Raw genomic sequence first — 16,131 nt, 5'->3', positions numbered from 1 at the left:
AGCAATGGAAATTGTTCAGCAATTCAGCCAGAACAAAGATATTGCCACCTCAATTCAGATTGGGTGGTCTCCTGTCACCAGGGAAGCCAATTCGACTGCTAACTGTTTTGCTAGATTGGGGAATTCGCAGGATGGATTTGTTGTTAACTTAGTTGATTCAATTATATATATATGGGGATTCCTTCCTCTTGTATTTCACCTTTTCTTTGTCTTAATAACATTTCTGCTTTTTCCAAAAAAAGAAAATAGTGAAGGTTCTCCAATGTTAATAGAGATTTCATAAAGTTCCAAAAAGTAAAATTCTCATTCCCCCTGGATGTATATGTGTATGTGTGGAAGTTTAGATGCACCAAACATTGTTCTACGGACAATGTAGTTGCTAGGGAAGGCATCGAGCCGAGCCGAGCCCGAACATGCCTATGTTCGAGCCGAGCTTGATTTAAATATTTCGAACTCGAGCTCAAGCCTAATAATTTTAACCGAGTTCGTGCCGAGCTCGACCTTCAACATTCATTTAAAACTTTTCAAAAAATACAAGTCTCAAGTTTGTGCTCCAACATACATTTAAAACTTTTCAAAAAATACATGTCAAATAAATTATATATAAAATTATGCATACATTTTACATAAAATTGGGAATTACCTCTACTTAAAATTGGGCATAAGGGTGGCATCAAATCCAGCTGAGTCCGAACCTTGTTCAAGCCGAGCTTGATTTAAATATTTTGAACTCGAGCTTGGCCGACCCTAGCCTCGAACCTAAAATTGTAATCGAACTTGAGCCTAATAATTTTAACCGAGTTCGAGTTTGAGCTCTAGCTGAGTTCGAGCTTAACCTACATTTAATACTCTATATAAAATATATGTCAAATAAATTATATATAAAATTATGCATGCATTTGAAAAAAAGAATGATAGGGGAGGTTCAGGATTGAATTTCAATAATGGATTATAATGCACCAATATTAATTTTTTTTACTCCAAATGTTGTCTAGCTTATTTTGTAATTTTTGAATCTGGCCATAAATTTACTATGGCCTCCTTAGTGCCCCTAATTGAAAATTTATATTCTAGGAAAAACTAGAAATGTTTTTCCTATGATACATATTTCCAAAAAAACCTTTAAATAAAATCTTATTACTATTAGTGACTTATTATAAAATTACAAGAAATATTTTAAAATTTTCCTAGGAAAGTTAAATGGAACTCTTATTGCCTCTTCTAGGGAAATAAATAATAATTAATAATCAATCTAATATATTACTATACTTATTGATAAATTTTTAATCAAATAAAATGTCAAACAGGAAATTGCTATGAAAATTGCCTCATGTTAAAAGTATTATAGCTTCAAATGTCAAATATTTATTCAGAAATCTTCTATACGGTTTTCTAGCCCATCTTGGCAGGAAAATCTTACTTACAAAATTATGTAATTTTTTAAAAAAGAATTTTAAAAAATGTTTACAAAAAACACTAATAGTACCTAGAAACTTATTTCTACTAAAATGTATTTTTAATTTCTTCAAGAGCCATGTGCGAAATCATCTTCGTGCAGAGGGGGGGTGGGAATTATTTCTCCCCTTAACTTAGGTGCTGGTTCTGGTTTTCCACCGAGACGAGGAATGACGCTGAGGGAAAAGCTTCTAGCGGCGTCGGCGAGGAACTTTCGTCGGGGATAACGGTTGCGATGACGGAAACAAAGGCGAAGGCAGACAAGGGGGGAGAAATCGAGCGGCGGTCACAGAATCGGCGGTGACGGAAAGGTGGCCGGCGAGGCAGTTGTCGACGGCAATAGAGGCGGCCACAAGGGGCTCAGTGGTGACGAGGGGAGGAAGATTTTTTTCCCCCTCGCTCTCGATCGCGCTCTGGTCCCGAATCCCGCACCGCTCGTTAAATTAACGAGCCGGTTTGCGAGTTTTCGAGCCGAACCTTGATTTGGTCGAGCTCTGCTCGTTAATTTAAACGAGCCGATCCCGGATCTCGAACTCGGCTCGAGATTCGGGTATACTGAATCGAGCCGAGCTCAAGCCGGCTCGGTTTGAAGCCACCCCTAGTTTTTTTTTGAGAAGAAAGTGTGAATGTATTACTAAAGAAAGATTACAAACCTTGAAGCCACCCCTAGTAGTTGCTATATTTCACGAATTGTCGCGTTTTTTGTAGAAGGCATTTTTGTACCCCTCATATGTTGCATCTTCTTCTTATAATTGCATTAGAATGATCAGATAACAATGTTGTGCTAATGCATGAGTATTTTACCTTTTCTTCTGGATTAACTATTCTCCTTTACTTAGTAGCTTGTAGTCATTTTTTTGATAGATGCTGTTGTATGTGTTTGCAGACTGTATTTACTGGAAACTATAATGAGTATTTTGGGTTTGCAACTGATGTTGATGCAGTCGTGTATTTGATGCTAGTAAATGACCTCATCCATGGCCTCTTCCCTGAAGCTGTTACTGTTGGAGAAGATGTAAGTTTTTTTTTTTTTTTGAAATGTTGCTGGAGAAGATGTAAGTTAACATCCTCTTTGTTTTTTTGTTATTCTTTGTAAGTTACAACTTTTGTGTTCTCTTCCAAACATAGAAGAATTATATTTTTATTTAATGGAAAACTTCCCTCTTAGATAATGTAAAAGATTAATAACTGCTGTGACATACATAACAGATATATGCATAAATGCTCAAAAACTTTGGGAAATGGAATTCACCTTGATTGCAATAAGCAGTTACATTAGTAAGTGTTGACACAAACTAAGAAGGCTTTCTATCTAATAAATGAAGAGGATATTGTAACTCTGCTGAGGTAGGTATGGAGGTTGACAAGATTAAACCATGGTTCCAAACAAGAAGATGAAGACTCTCTTGAGTATTTTAACTACTGAATTGAGACTCCTAAGAATTCAGGATGTAAAGCTGAAGTATGGATGGTAAAATTCAATTTCTGAAAATTTTCCAATTTGGAATGTAGATGGAATATTGCTGCCTTCATCCAATTTGCCAACGACATCATCATGTTCACCAATGGAGCCTAGGAGCAGATTCTCAACCTCAAAGCAATCCTAGCCAACTTTGAGTTGATCTCAGGTCAGAAGGTGAATTGGCACAAATCAACCTTCTATGCCTTCAATCTCAGCCAACTGGACCTCGAGAACTTGGCCTCTACCCTTGCTGCCAAGCTGGCTGCATCCCAGCCACTTACCTTGGCCTACCCCTGTTCTCTTCAAGGCTAGACAAATCCTCTGGAATCTGGTGCTAGAAAGAATTGAAAAAAGGTTATCAATGTGGAAAGGGAGAATTCTCTCCAAAGCTAGATGTCTGACCCTCATCAACTCCTGCATTAGTGGCACACCGTCATATTACTTATCATTACTTCATTGCCTGACGAGTGTGGGTCAGAAAATTGAGAAACTTATGAGGAACTTCCTTTGGAGAGGATTGGAAACTGGTTTTAAACATCCACCTGGTTAAGTGTTTGGATGTGCTGAAGCATAAGAACCCGGGGGTGGGGGGATAAATAGATGCAGGGATGCCCTATGGAGGCGCTTGGTGGCTCACAAAATCAGACCGAGTGAGCACAATTGGTGGCTGGGAGAAGGCAACATTGCAAGGTTTTCCTCTCATTGGCGTATCATTGCTGGGCTTTTCCCTAAGATTGATATGGCTATGTCCTTAAAGTGGGGAAGACAACTCTGTTAGATTTCAGCATGACATCTAGATTGGGCAGCAACTGCTAAAAGCATGACATCTTAGCTAGGAACCCCAATCGTGTTCTTGCTGAAGCCATCACCAATGACAACAACAACAACAACACAAATTAGAGTACTCAATGATGACAAAGCTGAAGCTACCTTGGACCTTCTCCATCAGCTTAGTAGCCTTTACCTTCAAAGGAACACGGAAGACATCCCCATTTGGACGTCTTAAGCTGATGGGCAATTCTTTGTTGCTAGCTGCTTTAAACTCCAGTTGGGCAACAACAGGTTTTGGCAGAGTAATTCATGATGACAACAACAACCTCCTTCTCTCCTTTGCCGGGTCTTGGGATATATCTGATTCCACCTCCACGAAACTTGCCGGACTGCTTCAAGGCCTTATAATCTTCCGGGACCGATTCTTGGGTCCTCTTATCATCGAAGGGGACTCCAAAGTAGTCATTGATTGGTGTGCCAAATACAAGACTCCCCCCTAGCAACATTGGGAAGTCTTCCTAGATATCTGTAACATCTCCTCCTCCCGTAATTGTACTTTGGTGCGTGCATTGTAAAACAGAGAACCGAAAATAATAACAAAGGTTGAACGAATGATTTTCCGATGAGTTTATTCTTCTCCGTTAGGAGGCTATTTATAATACATTACAAGTTGATTTTAGGATCAATTTAGATCCTAAAATCAAGGAATAGAATCAAGAATATAATCACGGGATCGGAGGAAATAATCACGCTATACAGTTTCCTCCGATCACGCTATACAGCTATACATTTCAACATGCACCCAGATCGGCTAATCACCTTGTGGACTTACATGCTAAACGGGGATTTTCCCTCCAAACCCTTACTGTGGAGGAAGGCCCCACCTTCTAGGTTGTATTTCCTCTCTCATTTTCTTTTATAAATTTTCACATTCTATAAAAAACGAAGACGTAAATTTATGATGCAACTGCAATTGTATTCAGAGTTAGGGTACAAATGCTGTGCTTGTTGTAGAGAACTTTGTATTTATTTATTTTCTTAGTTTCTATTTTCATCTTCTGAAGTTCTTGAGTAGCTCTCCTAGGATTTTTTTTTCTTCTTCTAGCTGTTTGTGGCTGAATTTTTGTCATATCCTTCTTTTTTTCTATTTTTTGTTCACTAAGGATGCATTTTTGAGTCCTTTAAGTTGTGGTGAAACAAGCTGAACTGAGCTTTTGCAGGCTCAGGTTTGGCTTTGTAAAGATCATTTCTCAGCTTGAACTCTTTAGTTCTTCTTCTTATTCATGTGGTTTCTGGTACAAAAATAAACAAACACATAATTTTGACTGCTCACTTGCCATCAAGCTGAGCTAGGCAAGGCTTGGGTCCAGCTCGTTTTGGTTAACAAGCTCGGATGTGAGCTGAGCTGAGCCTGAGCTCCTTAAGAACCGGCTTGGCTCAATGCCACCCCTACCTCCAACCTTAATTATGGACATGAGGCTTGTTTAGCCAGCAAATTATCTCATGTTAAGATTTGTTACAAATAGGTTAAAACTAGTTTTAGATTGCTTTCATCCCTATGGAAGCAAACTGTTTTTCTGATGATCCTTGTACTTATTTGTGAGGAAACTGCATTGGAGGTGGAAAAGATCCTATAGACCTGTTGTTAATGGCTGAAGGAACCTCGAGTCTGATATGAGATATCTGCATATGAACTGAAATCTTTTTACGACCTTGGGCTGACCATCTGGTTGGATTAATGTGTTAAATCTGATTGGTACTTGATCAGAATGATCAAAGTATAGTATAAGGTACAACCTTGTACCGATTTAAACACATGATAAGGGGGCAAATGTCTCATCCCAATCTCCATATATGAGTGAGATTTGCAACCATACAAATAAACCATGCAGCTCACAATTTAATAGATACAATGATGTGAACCCTTTAAATATTATTTCAACTATTCTCATGTGATTTTTATTGAAAGTTATGATTTTTTTGTTGTGTATGGCTTCAATTTTTTTTAAAGCAGGTAAGGAACTCAAGGAAAAAAGGGGCAGAAATTCCTCCAAGAGAATACAAGGAAAATAATCAAAAGATAAAGCTATAGTGACAGATTATGCCCTATTACAAGCTGTTGACACCTGCCTCCCTCTTTAGCAAGAGAATCCACAATTGCGTGAATAGACCTGAACATGTGATGTCCCTAGAGGGGGCCCTAGTTTCTACAACGAGACTCCAAAACTTTGAGAGATGTCCCTAGCTTCCCATACCTCTACCCCTCAGTAGATTTTTCCAACGATTAGTTTAGAATCCCCAGACAATGGAGGGTTAAAATTATCTTTGAAAATGATGATAATCCTATTAAGAAAGAGGGAAAGCTACAAAGCTTACAATGCAAAGAACATACTAGTAAATTGATCAGCTAGCCAAAAACGAAAGCTAGTATAATTACTTAACTAACACCATCATTATACAGGCCTTCTCATGTGATTGATTTCAATTTGTTAATTACTTCAACTTGAGATGCCATTATTTGGTTTTGTTTCTCTCAGTTACGAAAAAAGAGATGCCATGATTTGATTTTATTGCTCCAAATTGGGAGTAAGTTGTTGTCAGATGTTTTCCTATTAAAGATGAACTATATCTACTGTGACTACTTTGTGTTTATGTGCTTATGCAATTAAGGCTCATTATTGTCATTCTCATGTTGCTTACATACATTGGTTACAATATCATTTGTAGGTCAGTGGAATGCCAACATTCTGCATACCTATCCAAGATGGTGGTGTAGGATTTGATTACCGCCTCCATATGGCTGTTGCTGATAAATGGATTGAACTTTTGAAGTGAGTCCTCCGAACTTCTCATGGATAGATATCTGTGTGAAGCTTCTTTTAGCATGAGGATATCCTTTTTGTGGGAAGGCAACCTCCCCAGAGCTCCTCCAATTACCCCATGCATTTGCGTCTTGAAGCACTGTGTGTTGGCTTTTGTATCTTTCTTCTTACCGAATAACATACTGCATGGAAAGGAAAATGATCTTTGAGACGTGGAATGCCAAATATAATTTAGGGAAGACTTCTTTCAGATGCATCATTGTGATTGGCCATTTGCTTTGTCTGTTTTCACAAAATTGTAAATGAGATGTTTCATAAAAAATCGTAAAATGAGGCTTCTGCCTTAACTTCCAATTTATGTTGTGTTACTAATATACATGGCTTCTGCTCAAACATCTCTTTTAACAAATCCTGTACGAAATAAATTTGAGATGCAATCAGCTGAAAATTTAGATGATAATATTGTTAGTGACACAAACAGAAAACTCCATTGGCTTCTTGAATTAGGGTACATGTTTATATTAAGAATTGACATAATACTAACACATTTAAACAGTTTTTGAGTCCATATCCCACAAAGTTATATCCTTCAATTGAATATAGACTTATGCTTTATCTACTTTTTTTGTTCAGGAAAAGTGATGAAGACTGGAGAATGGGTGACATAACTCACACACTAACAAATAGAAGATGGCGAGAGAAATGTATTGTGTATGCTGAAAGTCATGACCAAGCTCTTGTTGGGGATAAAACTATTGCATTTTGGTTAATGGATAAGGTTTGCAGCATTAGCGAACAATTTCAGTTATGATGTACATGCATTTCTATCTTTTTTTTTTTCCAAAAAGTTTTTACCTATTGATTTTTTTTGTTCTCTTTTTCCTCCAAAAAAAAAAAAAAAAAAATGAAGAACAAAAGTTGAGTTGTAGTTATTTTTCTGTTATTGTGATTCCAGACTTTCATTTTTTACTGGGTGTGAATTAGGGTTTTCTTACTGACTATTATTGAGGCTGAAATAGAATTGTTTTGTACCATATTTCTGGCTTCGTTCAGGATATGTATGATTTCATGGCTGTGGATAGACCGTCTACTCCAAGGATAGATAGGGGAATTGCACTACACAAAATGATAAGGCTTATTACAATGGGTATAGGTGGAGAAGGATATCTCAATTTCATGGGGAATGAATTCGGCCATCCAGGTAATGGTTGATTCATTTAACAAGATTCTTTTGCAAGGACAAACCATCTTTTAGCATCAGGAAAACATTAACCTACTATATATAGCCATGGTTATTAAATATTTGTCATTTTTGCACCAGAATGGATAGATTTTCCAAGGGCTGCTCAACGTCTTCCAGATGGATCTGTTATCCCAGGGAACAACTGTAGTTATGACAAGTGCAGGCGCAGATTCGACTTGGTGAGTTCAGGGACTAACTTCATGATTAAAAGCTTGTTTTTTTTTTTAAACAGTCAAATCATTCATTAAAGAAATAGAAAGGACAATACCAACAGAGAAATGAAATTACAATTCACTGGGAGAAGATACAAGAAGATGTTGATGAGAGTCCTTTAGCTTATGAGTTGTCTAAGGAGTTTCCTGAATGCAGCTCCTGTCCACAAAATTTGCTTAGAACAAACCATATAGGTATCTGCAGAAATTGTCTCTCAAATCTCCTTTGACCAAGCGATAACCACCTACAAGTCCCTTCAACAAACAGCTTGAGATATAACTTCTCATAGTATAGGAAGATCCCTTGAAGAAGATCACTTGCTTCTGCTTCCATTGAATCTACTTCTCTTAGGAGGCCCAAATAAGATGGCAAGGTTTCACCATCATGATTGTGAATTGCCCGTCCATTTCCTCCCTGCAATCCCTTCTTGTAAAGTGAGCCCCCCTTGTTGTAATCTGTTATTTCTTGCAATAAAATCATCACTCTTTTACAAGAAAAAAAAAGAACTAAAAAAATGATGCAAGTTAAAAAGATCTTTTGATTTTTTTTTTTGATTTGTTTTTTTGCAAGGAGACTTTTTTGCATTGTATTTTTATAATACTACTTAGTTAAATCTTCACCGTTTGAAAATGTTGGAATTTGGACATAGAGCAAAAGATAGTAAATTTGAGGGAAGAAATTTTGTGAGGGAAAACAATTGTTTTGAGTAATTCTCATTGTTCACTTATTTAATCATCGTGGATTTGGGTCCTTGCACCGACGCGCCTCCCTTGGGGACCTCCTTGCCTCTACCAAGGCGGCTTCTCTTCCCCTTGGATATATCCTAGAGTTGTGGCCACTCAAGGAGTCCGGCTGGGCTTTAGTGGGTTTGGCTGGCGGCATCCTACTGGTGTGGGACACAAGTACTATTGAGGTGCTTGATCGTTGTTGTGGCTCTTACTCCCTTGGCATCAAGCTGCGAGACAAAGGTTCGGGGAACATTTGGTGGCTAGTAGGTGTCTACGACCCTACCAGACGCCACAAGCGCCACCTTTTTTGGGATGACCTATTGAGAACTTGTTAGATGTGGCCTATTCCTCTGATGCTTGCGGATGACTTCAATGCTACTCGCTTCTGCCATGAGAAATCCCCACCGTCCCGGAGAATCACAACCTCCATGAGGCTTTTTGCTGATTTAATGGCAGTTGGGACCTGGACGAGATTACCCTATCTAGGAAGACCTACACATGGTCAAATGGTTGATAGCTCCCCGTCCTCTCCAAGTTTGACTGCTTCTTAGCCAGCAATGATTGGCTTCAACTCTATAGTAATGTCTCTGGCAAAGTGCTCAACCGAGTTGTCTCTGATCATTGAAGTCATTGCTCAGTCCTGGGCCTCCGAGAAGAAGGCCTCTTCCTCGGCCGAGAGAACCAATGCCCCTTGCTCATATAGCCGCTCTTGTCTCGGAGGAGTCGTCTAGAGGTCTCTCTTCTTCGGAAGTCTCTCAAAGGTATGCCCTTCAAGGGCAATTGCAGTCCTTCACCCACAACGAACTCGTGCATTGGAAGCAATGTACAAGATTCAAATGGCTCTCCGATGGGGATGCTAATACTAAATTCTTCCATGCAATCACCTTTGCACGAAGAAGGGCCAGTGAGACCACCTCGGAACGAATCCTTATTTCAGACTCATTGGTGAATATTTTTGCAGATTTATACTTTGATCACCAGCCAGTCCGCCTTTTCTTCCGAAGGGTTCACTTCCAGGTTATTCCATCAGCTACAACAAGCCTCATCGAGCTCCCTTTCTCCAGTCGGGAAATTGAAATTGTAGCCCTTAGTCTTCCTCTGGATCGTGCTCCAGGCCCGAACGGATTCAACGGGGAATTTTATCGTCGCTGTTGGCCCTTCATCAGAGACGACATTATCGGCATAGCCCACTCCTTTTATCAGCATAGCATTAGATATAGGAGCATTGGAGCCTCGTTCATTGCCCTCATCCCTAAAAAAGATGGGGCAGAGCTCCCATCCAACTTCTGGCCGATCATTCTCACCACCAGTGCATATAAGGTGATTGCACGCCTCCTTGCTAATCGCCTCAGGGTGGTTCTCCCTATTGCCATTCATCATGGTCAAAGTGCTTTTATTAAGTGAAGGAACATTCTTGATTTGGCCATGGCATATCACGAACTTATCCACCATTTCAAGGTTCTCAAGCTCCCCAGATTCATTCTCAAGCTTGACTTCTAAAAAGCATTTGACAAAGTTAATTGGAAGTTTCTAGACACCCTCTTGGGGAAGATGGGATTCGGGGAAAAATGGCGCTTCTGGATCCAAAGCTGCATCTCCTCTACAAGTTACTCCGTCCTTCTCAATGGAACAGTTTGTGGGTGTTTTAAGGGAACCAGGGGAATTAGACAGGGAGACCCCCTTTCCCCCTTGCTCTTCAATGTGGTGGTAGAATATCTATCCTCCTTGATCTACTCGGGCAAGAACATGGGATGACACCTCCCCACGATGGATTGCACAACCTTTGATATTCCGTTCCTCTAATTTGCAGATGACACTATTTGCTTCAAGGTTGGTACTATGGAACAAATCAAAAAATTGTGTGCTGTTTTGGGATTATTTGAATTGGCTTCTGGTCAGAACATAAACTAGAAAAAAATCACTCTTCTAGGCTACCACATCGATCTAGCTGGGCTTCAGGATATGGCTGACTACTTGGGATGCTCTGTGGGAAATCTGCCAGCTACATATGTTGGGCTCCCACTTTTTGATTCTCGGCCTTCGACGTCACTCTAGTCCCCACTCATTGAGAAATTTGAAAAGAGGCTAGGCACTTGGAGGGGGTAAGCTCTTATCTACAATGGGCCGTCTCACTCTCCTCAAGTTTTGTCTGGCAAGGCTGCCAAATTATTTGCTATCATTTATGCACTGTCTGGCCTCCATTTGCTCCAAGATTGATGCCATCCATCGGCGATTTCTCTAGAGGATGAAAAGACACCTTCAGATACCATTTGGTTAGTTGGAAGGATATTTGCATGCCTCGTAATAGGGGATGATTAGGCATCCGGCCTACAATGGAAATGAACAAAGCTCTTATGCTCAAATGGATTTGGAACTTCAACATCAAGCATAACAGTTTATAGAGGAATATGGTCAAATTCTACCTTCAGTTTTCGGGTGCCTGGTGGAGAGAGGGTGGTGTCGCTCGCCTCCTATCCCCGATATGGAAATCAATTTATAAGCTCCTCCCAGTATTCAGAAATGCTACCTTGTTTCACACGGGCAATGGAAGGACCCTCCTCTTCTGGTTAGATGAATGGTGTAGCCCCCGCTCCCTCTCGGAGGACTTCCTGGGGCTGTGTAGGGTGGCTAGAGACCTCTCTTGCTCAGTGGTTGATTCTTGGAGGGATCAGTCGTGGAGTCTTCCATTCTGCCAGGGACTAAATGATGAGGAATCTTTGGCTTTTTGCTCTCCTTACCAGACTCCACAGTATTATTATCCGGGAGCATACAGTTGATAAGCTGACTTGGAAGGCCAATTGTTGGAAGATGGGCTCCAGCCCTCACGACCAAGGAAGACCCACATATCTAAAAGTATTATAAGATGGGCCACACGACCAAGGAAGGCCACAAGATGGGCCCAAGCACACAAGAAGTAGGATCCACCATGATTACCACGAGCTGGCATCCTTATCACATAAGTTGGAAGATCAAGAAGGACTCACAAAGATAACCACAAGCTGGTTGGAAGATCAAGGAATCACAAAGATAACCACGAGCTGGCATCTTTATCTTATTGTCACATCATAGAAGAGTTCTAGTTTGAGTTATGTTTATCTTCTATTTATATTGAGTTATTTAATTATGATAAGGCTTATGCTTAAGTGTTAGAAGTACTTAGTTCGGCCAAATGTTAGAGACTAAAATCTATCAGATTATTTATCTTCTGATAATTATATTTTGTGAAGAGAAATTATATTTGGATGAAAGGTATTTAAGTCTAGTTTTAGAAGGAGAAAATTTCATGTCAATCTGATCTATATTTAAAGATATATTCGCATTGGAAGAATCAAAGGTCATATTGGTATTCTGTTGTATTGAAAAATCCGAATTTATGCCCATTGTTTTGCGTCACTTTTTGAGTTGATATATCAGGAAAATATCTCACTTCTCCCTGGTTTGAGGGCTTATTTATACATTTCTGTTATTTGGCCTTATTGCTACATCTATGATATTTGGTTCAAGCTGGGATCACTGCCATTACATCCTAGCTTGAGGGGGAGAAGTAAAAGAAGTACAAGAAAGATGTATTTTATTCCATATGTTGTGGATAAGTTTATGTGACCAAAATATTCAAGAAAGGGGGAGCACAAAAGATGAAGTTTCTGCATCTAAGAAAAATATTTATATCGGATTATGATTATTTTATGGATCCTTCTACAAGGTTTATTATTTTGGTTTGTGTTATATGTGTTGGAAGATGGTCTTGTTATATTCAGCTGCAACTTTTATGTCTCTTTGGGGACATTATGATTGAAGAAGAGGTGGCCTCGGTATCCTTTCTCATATCATCATTTATTTGACCTGTAAAAAAATATCACGGTTGGGAAACCATGATGGGTCCTGTTAAAAAAATATCAAGGTTGGGAAACCATGACGGAGGATACCCTGTTAAAAAATATCACGGTTGGGAAACCATGACGGAGGAACTTAATACCATGTCAAAAAATATCACGGTTGGGAAACCATGACGGAGGATACCCTGTCAAAAAATATCATGGTTGAGAAACCATAATGGAGGATACCTTGTCAAAAAATATCACGGTTGGGAAACCATGATGGAGGAACTTATTATTACATCTATGTTATACTCCCCTGAATTAGCCAACTGGGCTTCATGGAAGAGAGCATCAACGTGAGGGGGAGTGTTGGAAGATGGGAGGACTGCCATTTTATACAAAAAGATTCTATATATCATATGTAGCAAGTTAGGAGTTCATGATGTTCTCTCACCCCCAGCTTGAGGGGGAGTGTTGGAAGATGGGCTCCAGCCCACACGACCAAGGAAGGTCCACAAGATGGGCCCAAACACATAAGAAGTAGGACCCGCCATGATTACCATGAGCTGGCATCCTTATCACATAAGTTGGAAGATCAATGACTCACAAAGATAACCACAAACTGGTTGGAAGAACAAGAAGGACTCACAAAGATAACCACGAGCTGACATCTTTATCTTATGGTCACGTCATAGAAGAGTTCTAGTTTGAGTTATGTTTGTCTTCTATTTATATTGAGTTATTTAATTATGCTAAGGCTTATCCTTAAGTATTAGAGTTTGAGTGTAATTGGGACAAAGGTAGTTTTATTGTAATTGGACTCTACTACCTTCCTCTATTATAAATAGACGTTCATGTACTCTGATTATAATAAATTAATGAAGCCAATCAAGTATTTCTCTTTTCCATAAATTTAACAAGTATTAATGGCCGATTCACTGTTGCTTCCGCTTACTCTCATATCAGAAAGCAAGACTACAGTATGCATGTGCACAAGGCAAATTTGGCTTGGAAACTCCCAACGCCAGGAAAAATCAAATTTTTCGTGTGGTTGGCCATTAGAGAACACATCCTTACTTCTGACAATCTTCATAGAAGATGCTTCACCGCTCCTGATCTTTCTTGTCCCCTTTGTGATGTGTGCGATGAGACAGTCCAGCATGTCCTCTTACACTTGATTTTCTTGGCAAGTCTGGATGAAGATTTTTTAGAAGATTGGGTTCCCAATGGGGTTACATCAGGACCTCTTCAACACCTTTGAGATGGTTAAAGGGATTCACCTTCCTCGGTTGGGCAAGTTAATACTTTCGGCCTGTTTTGCGCATGTTCCATGGTGCATTTGGCTCGAGCGAAATAACGGAAGATTTAACTCCAAAGCTTGCACCCCGGGCAACACGGCTTCACATGCCGTTGGTTTTATCACGAGCTGGCTTCATACAAGGAAGGAATTTGCCTCTCTATCGGGTGTTTCCCTTCGGGAAAATTGGAGCTTGATCGCTCATATGGCAGGCCCCTGCAGGACTCCGATTATGGCCATTTGGGATCCTCCCCCTTGTGATTGCATCAAACTCAATTTCAATGATAGTGCTATTGGCTGTCCTGGGCCGGCTGGAGCAGGTGGTGTTTTCAGAGGTCAAAATGGAGACCCTATTCTTTCTTATGATGGGCCAGTGGGCATTGCTGATTTTAATACTGCTGAAGTTACTGCTCTTCTATTCGGCCTCTGAATTTTCAAGGAACGTCTCCATGGCAAGTTAATCATTGAAGGAGACTTAAAGACTGTCATCAATTGGTGTTCCGAAGATAGCTCCCCCCTTGGTGCCACTGGCCTATCATAGATTGTATTGTTGACATTGTATCATCTATCAATTGTAATCGGAATCTCATTCCTAGATCAGCCAACTCTTTGGCTGATAAATTGGCAAAATTCGGAACTTCCCAACAACCTCTCATTGTTTGGGAAGGCTTTCCTCCTTTGTAATTTGCTCTTTTGAGCTTTTGTCTTAATAAAAATCAGCATCATTACTCCCAGGCTAAGGCGGTTATTTCTCTCCAACACTTTGTTGTGGAGTCAGGCCCCCAAAGCTAGGTTTGTAATTTCCTCCCCTTTTATCAATATACGCACTTTCATAAAAAATAAAAAAATCAGCATCATTTAAAAAAAAATTCATCAATTACATTGTTTAAGTGTGATTATTACATCAAGCTTCACTTTTGGTAGAACTCAAATACAAAGCTTGATATATTACATATCATTCCTTCTAAGACGAGGAATTTATCATACGACTCTTATGATAAGGAGTTCTTTTTCTTTCTTGGTTCAAAATGATTGGGAAAATTGAATTTCAATGGCTGCTCCCAAGGATATCTAAACTCTATTAGAATTGGAGGCATTGTCAGAAAGCATTAGTGGACAATGCTGTTGTCCTTCTTTGGTCCCATTGGAAGATCTACACTCTACTTGAGGGAATCAAGCTATTCATCTGACATTTCTGAAGTTTTGTTCTAGTTTAAGTGGACTGAGTCATCGTCATCGTCATTAGCTGGATGAAAGAGTCATCTCCTCTCCCGTGGCGTTTCCTATCAACTTTTAAGAAATCAAAGAGTTATGTGCCACATAATCATGGGATATCGCATCTCATCAGAGGTTCTTCAGTCCATGGCTGCTTGCCTTGGATGTTCCATCGCTACTCTACCCACCAAATACCTGGGTCTGGGTCTCCTCTTTAATAGGCACCCTCACAAAAATTTATGGGCAACTTCTGTCGAGAAGATGGAGCTTCATGTTGCAACATAGCGGGGAAAATTTCTATCAGAGGCAGGCCGCCTCACTCTCCTCAACTCATGTATTGTTGGACTTCCCAATTACTACCTCTCCTTCTTCCCATGCCCAATGTCCATCTGCCACCACTTTGATTGCATCAAAAGAAGATTTCTTTGGAGGAGAGCAGATGACGGCTTCAAGTACTACCTTTTTAATTGGAAGGAGGTTTGCCAACCAAAGGCTCTTGGTAGACTCGGCATATGTCTCACCAAGACCATGAACTTGGCCCTCTTTCTCATGTGGCTTCCGAAATTCAGTACTTTCCGTGTGCAATTTGGAGGCCCATGGTTGCTACAAGACTCAATGGTGGACTAGCGGGGATCGCGCACAAACTCTCTCCCATATGGCGCTCTATATTCCTTCTATTGCCTACTTTTATGCTGGCCACTTTGTTGGGAAGGGCTGTCAAGTTCGTTTCTGGAGTGATTGGTGGAGAGGCTTTGGACCTCTCAAAGACTCCTACCCTCACTGCCAGCCCTTTGCCGCAACCCATCCATCTTTATGGCCGACTCATGGGGGGCCAATGCATGCTGGAATCTCCACCTCAGGTGGATGATGTTGAAGTCAATGACGTTTGCTCCCTCACGGATGACCTTGGCTCAATCACTATCCAAAGCCATCTTGAAGACAAGCGTGTATGGAGGTATGCCCATGGTGTAAATTTTTTGTGGCCTTTTACCTAACGTTTTGGTTGGACTTCGAATCTCCTCATGGATTTACCTTTTTGGTTGGATGTCAGATCTCCTCATGGATCCGTTTGATGAAGTTGCTAGTAGCACTATTTTTTTTTTTTTT

The 16,131-nt window shown here is 40.1% G+C and overlaps 1 protein-coding gene across 2 annotated transcripts in view; it reads left to right on the top strand.

Moving 5' to 3' along the window:
- Window positions 1-16,131, top strand: part of LOC137958392 (1,4-alpha-glucan-branching enzyme 2-2, chloroplastic/amyloplastic-like) — a 74,204-nt gene that overhangs the window by 50,721 nt on the left and 7,352 nt on the right. For both annotated transcript variants that reach the window (XM_068805380.1, XM_068805381.1), the window contains exons 14-18: window positions 2,342-2,470; window positions 6,416-6,519; window positions 7,144-7,288; window positions 7,564-7,711; window positions 7,832-7,932. In XM_068805380.1, the coding sequence (XP_068661481.1) occupies window positions 2,342-2,470; window positions 6,416-6,519; window positions 7,144-7,288; window positions 7,564-7,711; window positions 7,832-7,932 (627 nt within the window). The remainder of the gene's footprint in view (window positions 1-2,341; window positions 2,471-6,415; window positions 6,520-7,143; window positions 7,289-7,563; window positions 7,712-7,831; window positions 7,933-16,131) is intronic.

Source organism: Aristolochia californica, unplaced genomic scaffold (assembly GCF_029961685.1).
Source record: "Aristolochia californica isolate CCGP_79_NKW_82.1479 unplaced genomic scaffold, dmAriCali1.0.hap1 SCAF_3, whole genome shotgun sequence".
Classification (NCBI taxonomy): Eukaryota; Viridiplantae; Streptophyta; class Magnoliopsida; order Piperales; family Aristolochiaceae; genus Aristolochia; species Aristolochia californica.
Note: the sequence above shows the minus strand (reverse complement) of the source record. Positions and strands in the feature narration are given on the sequence as shown.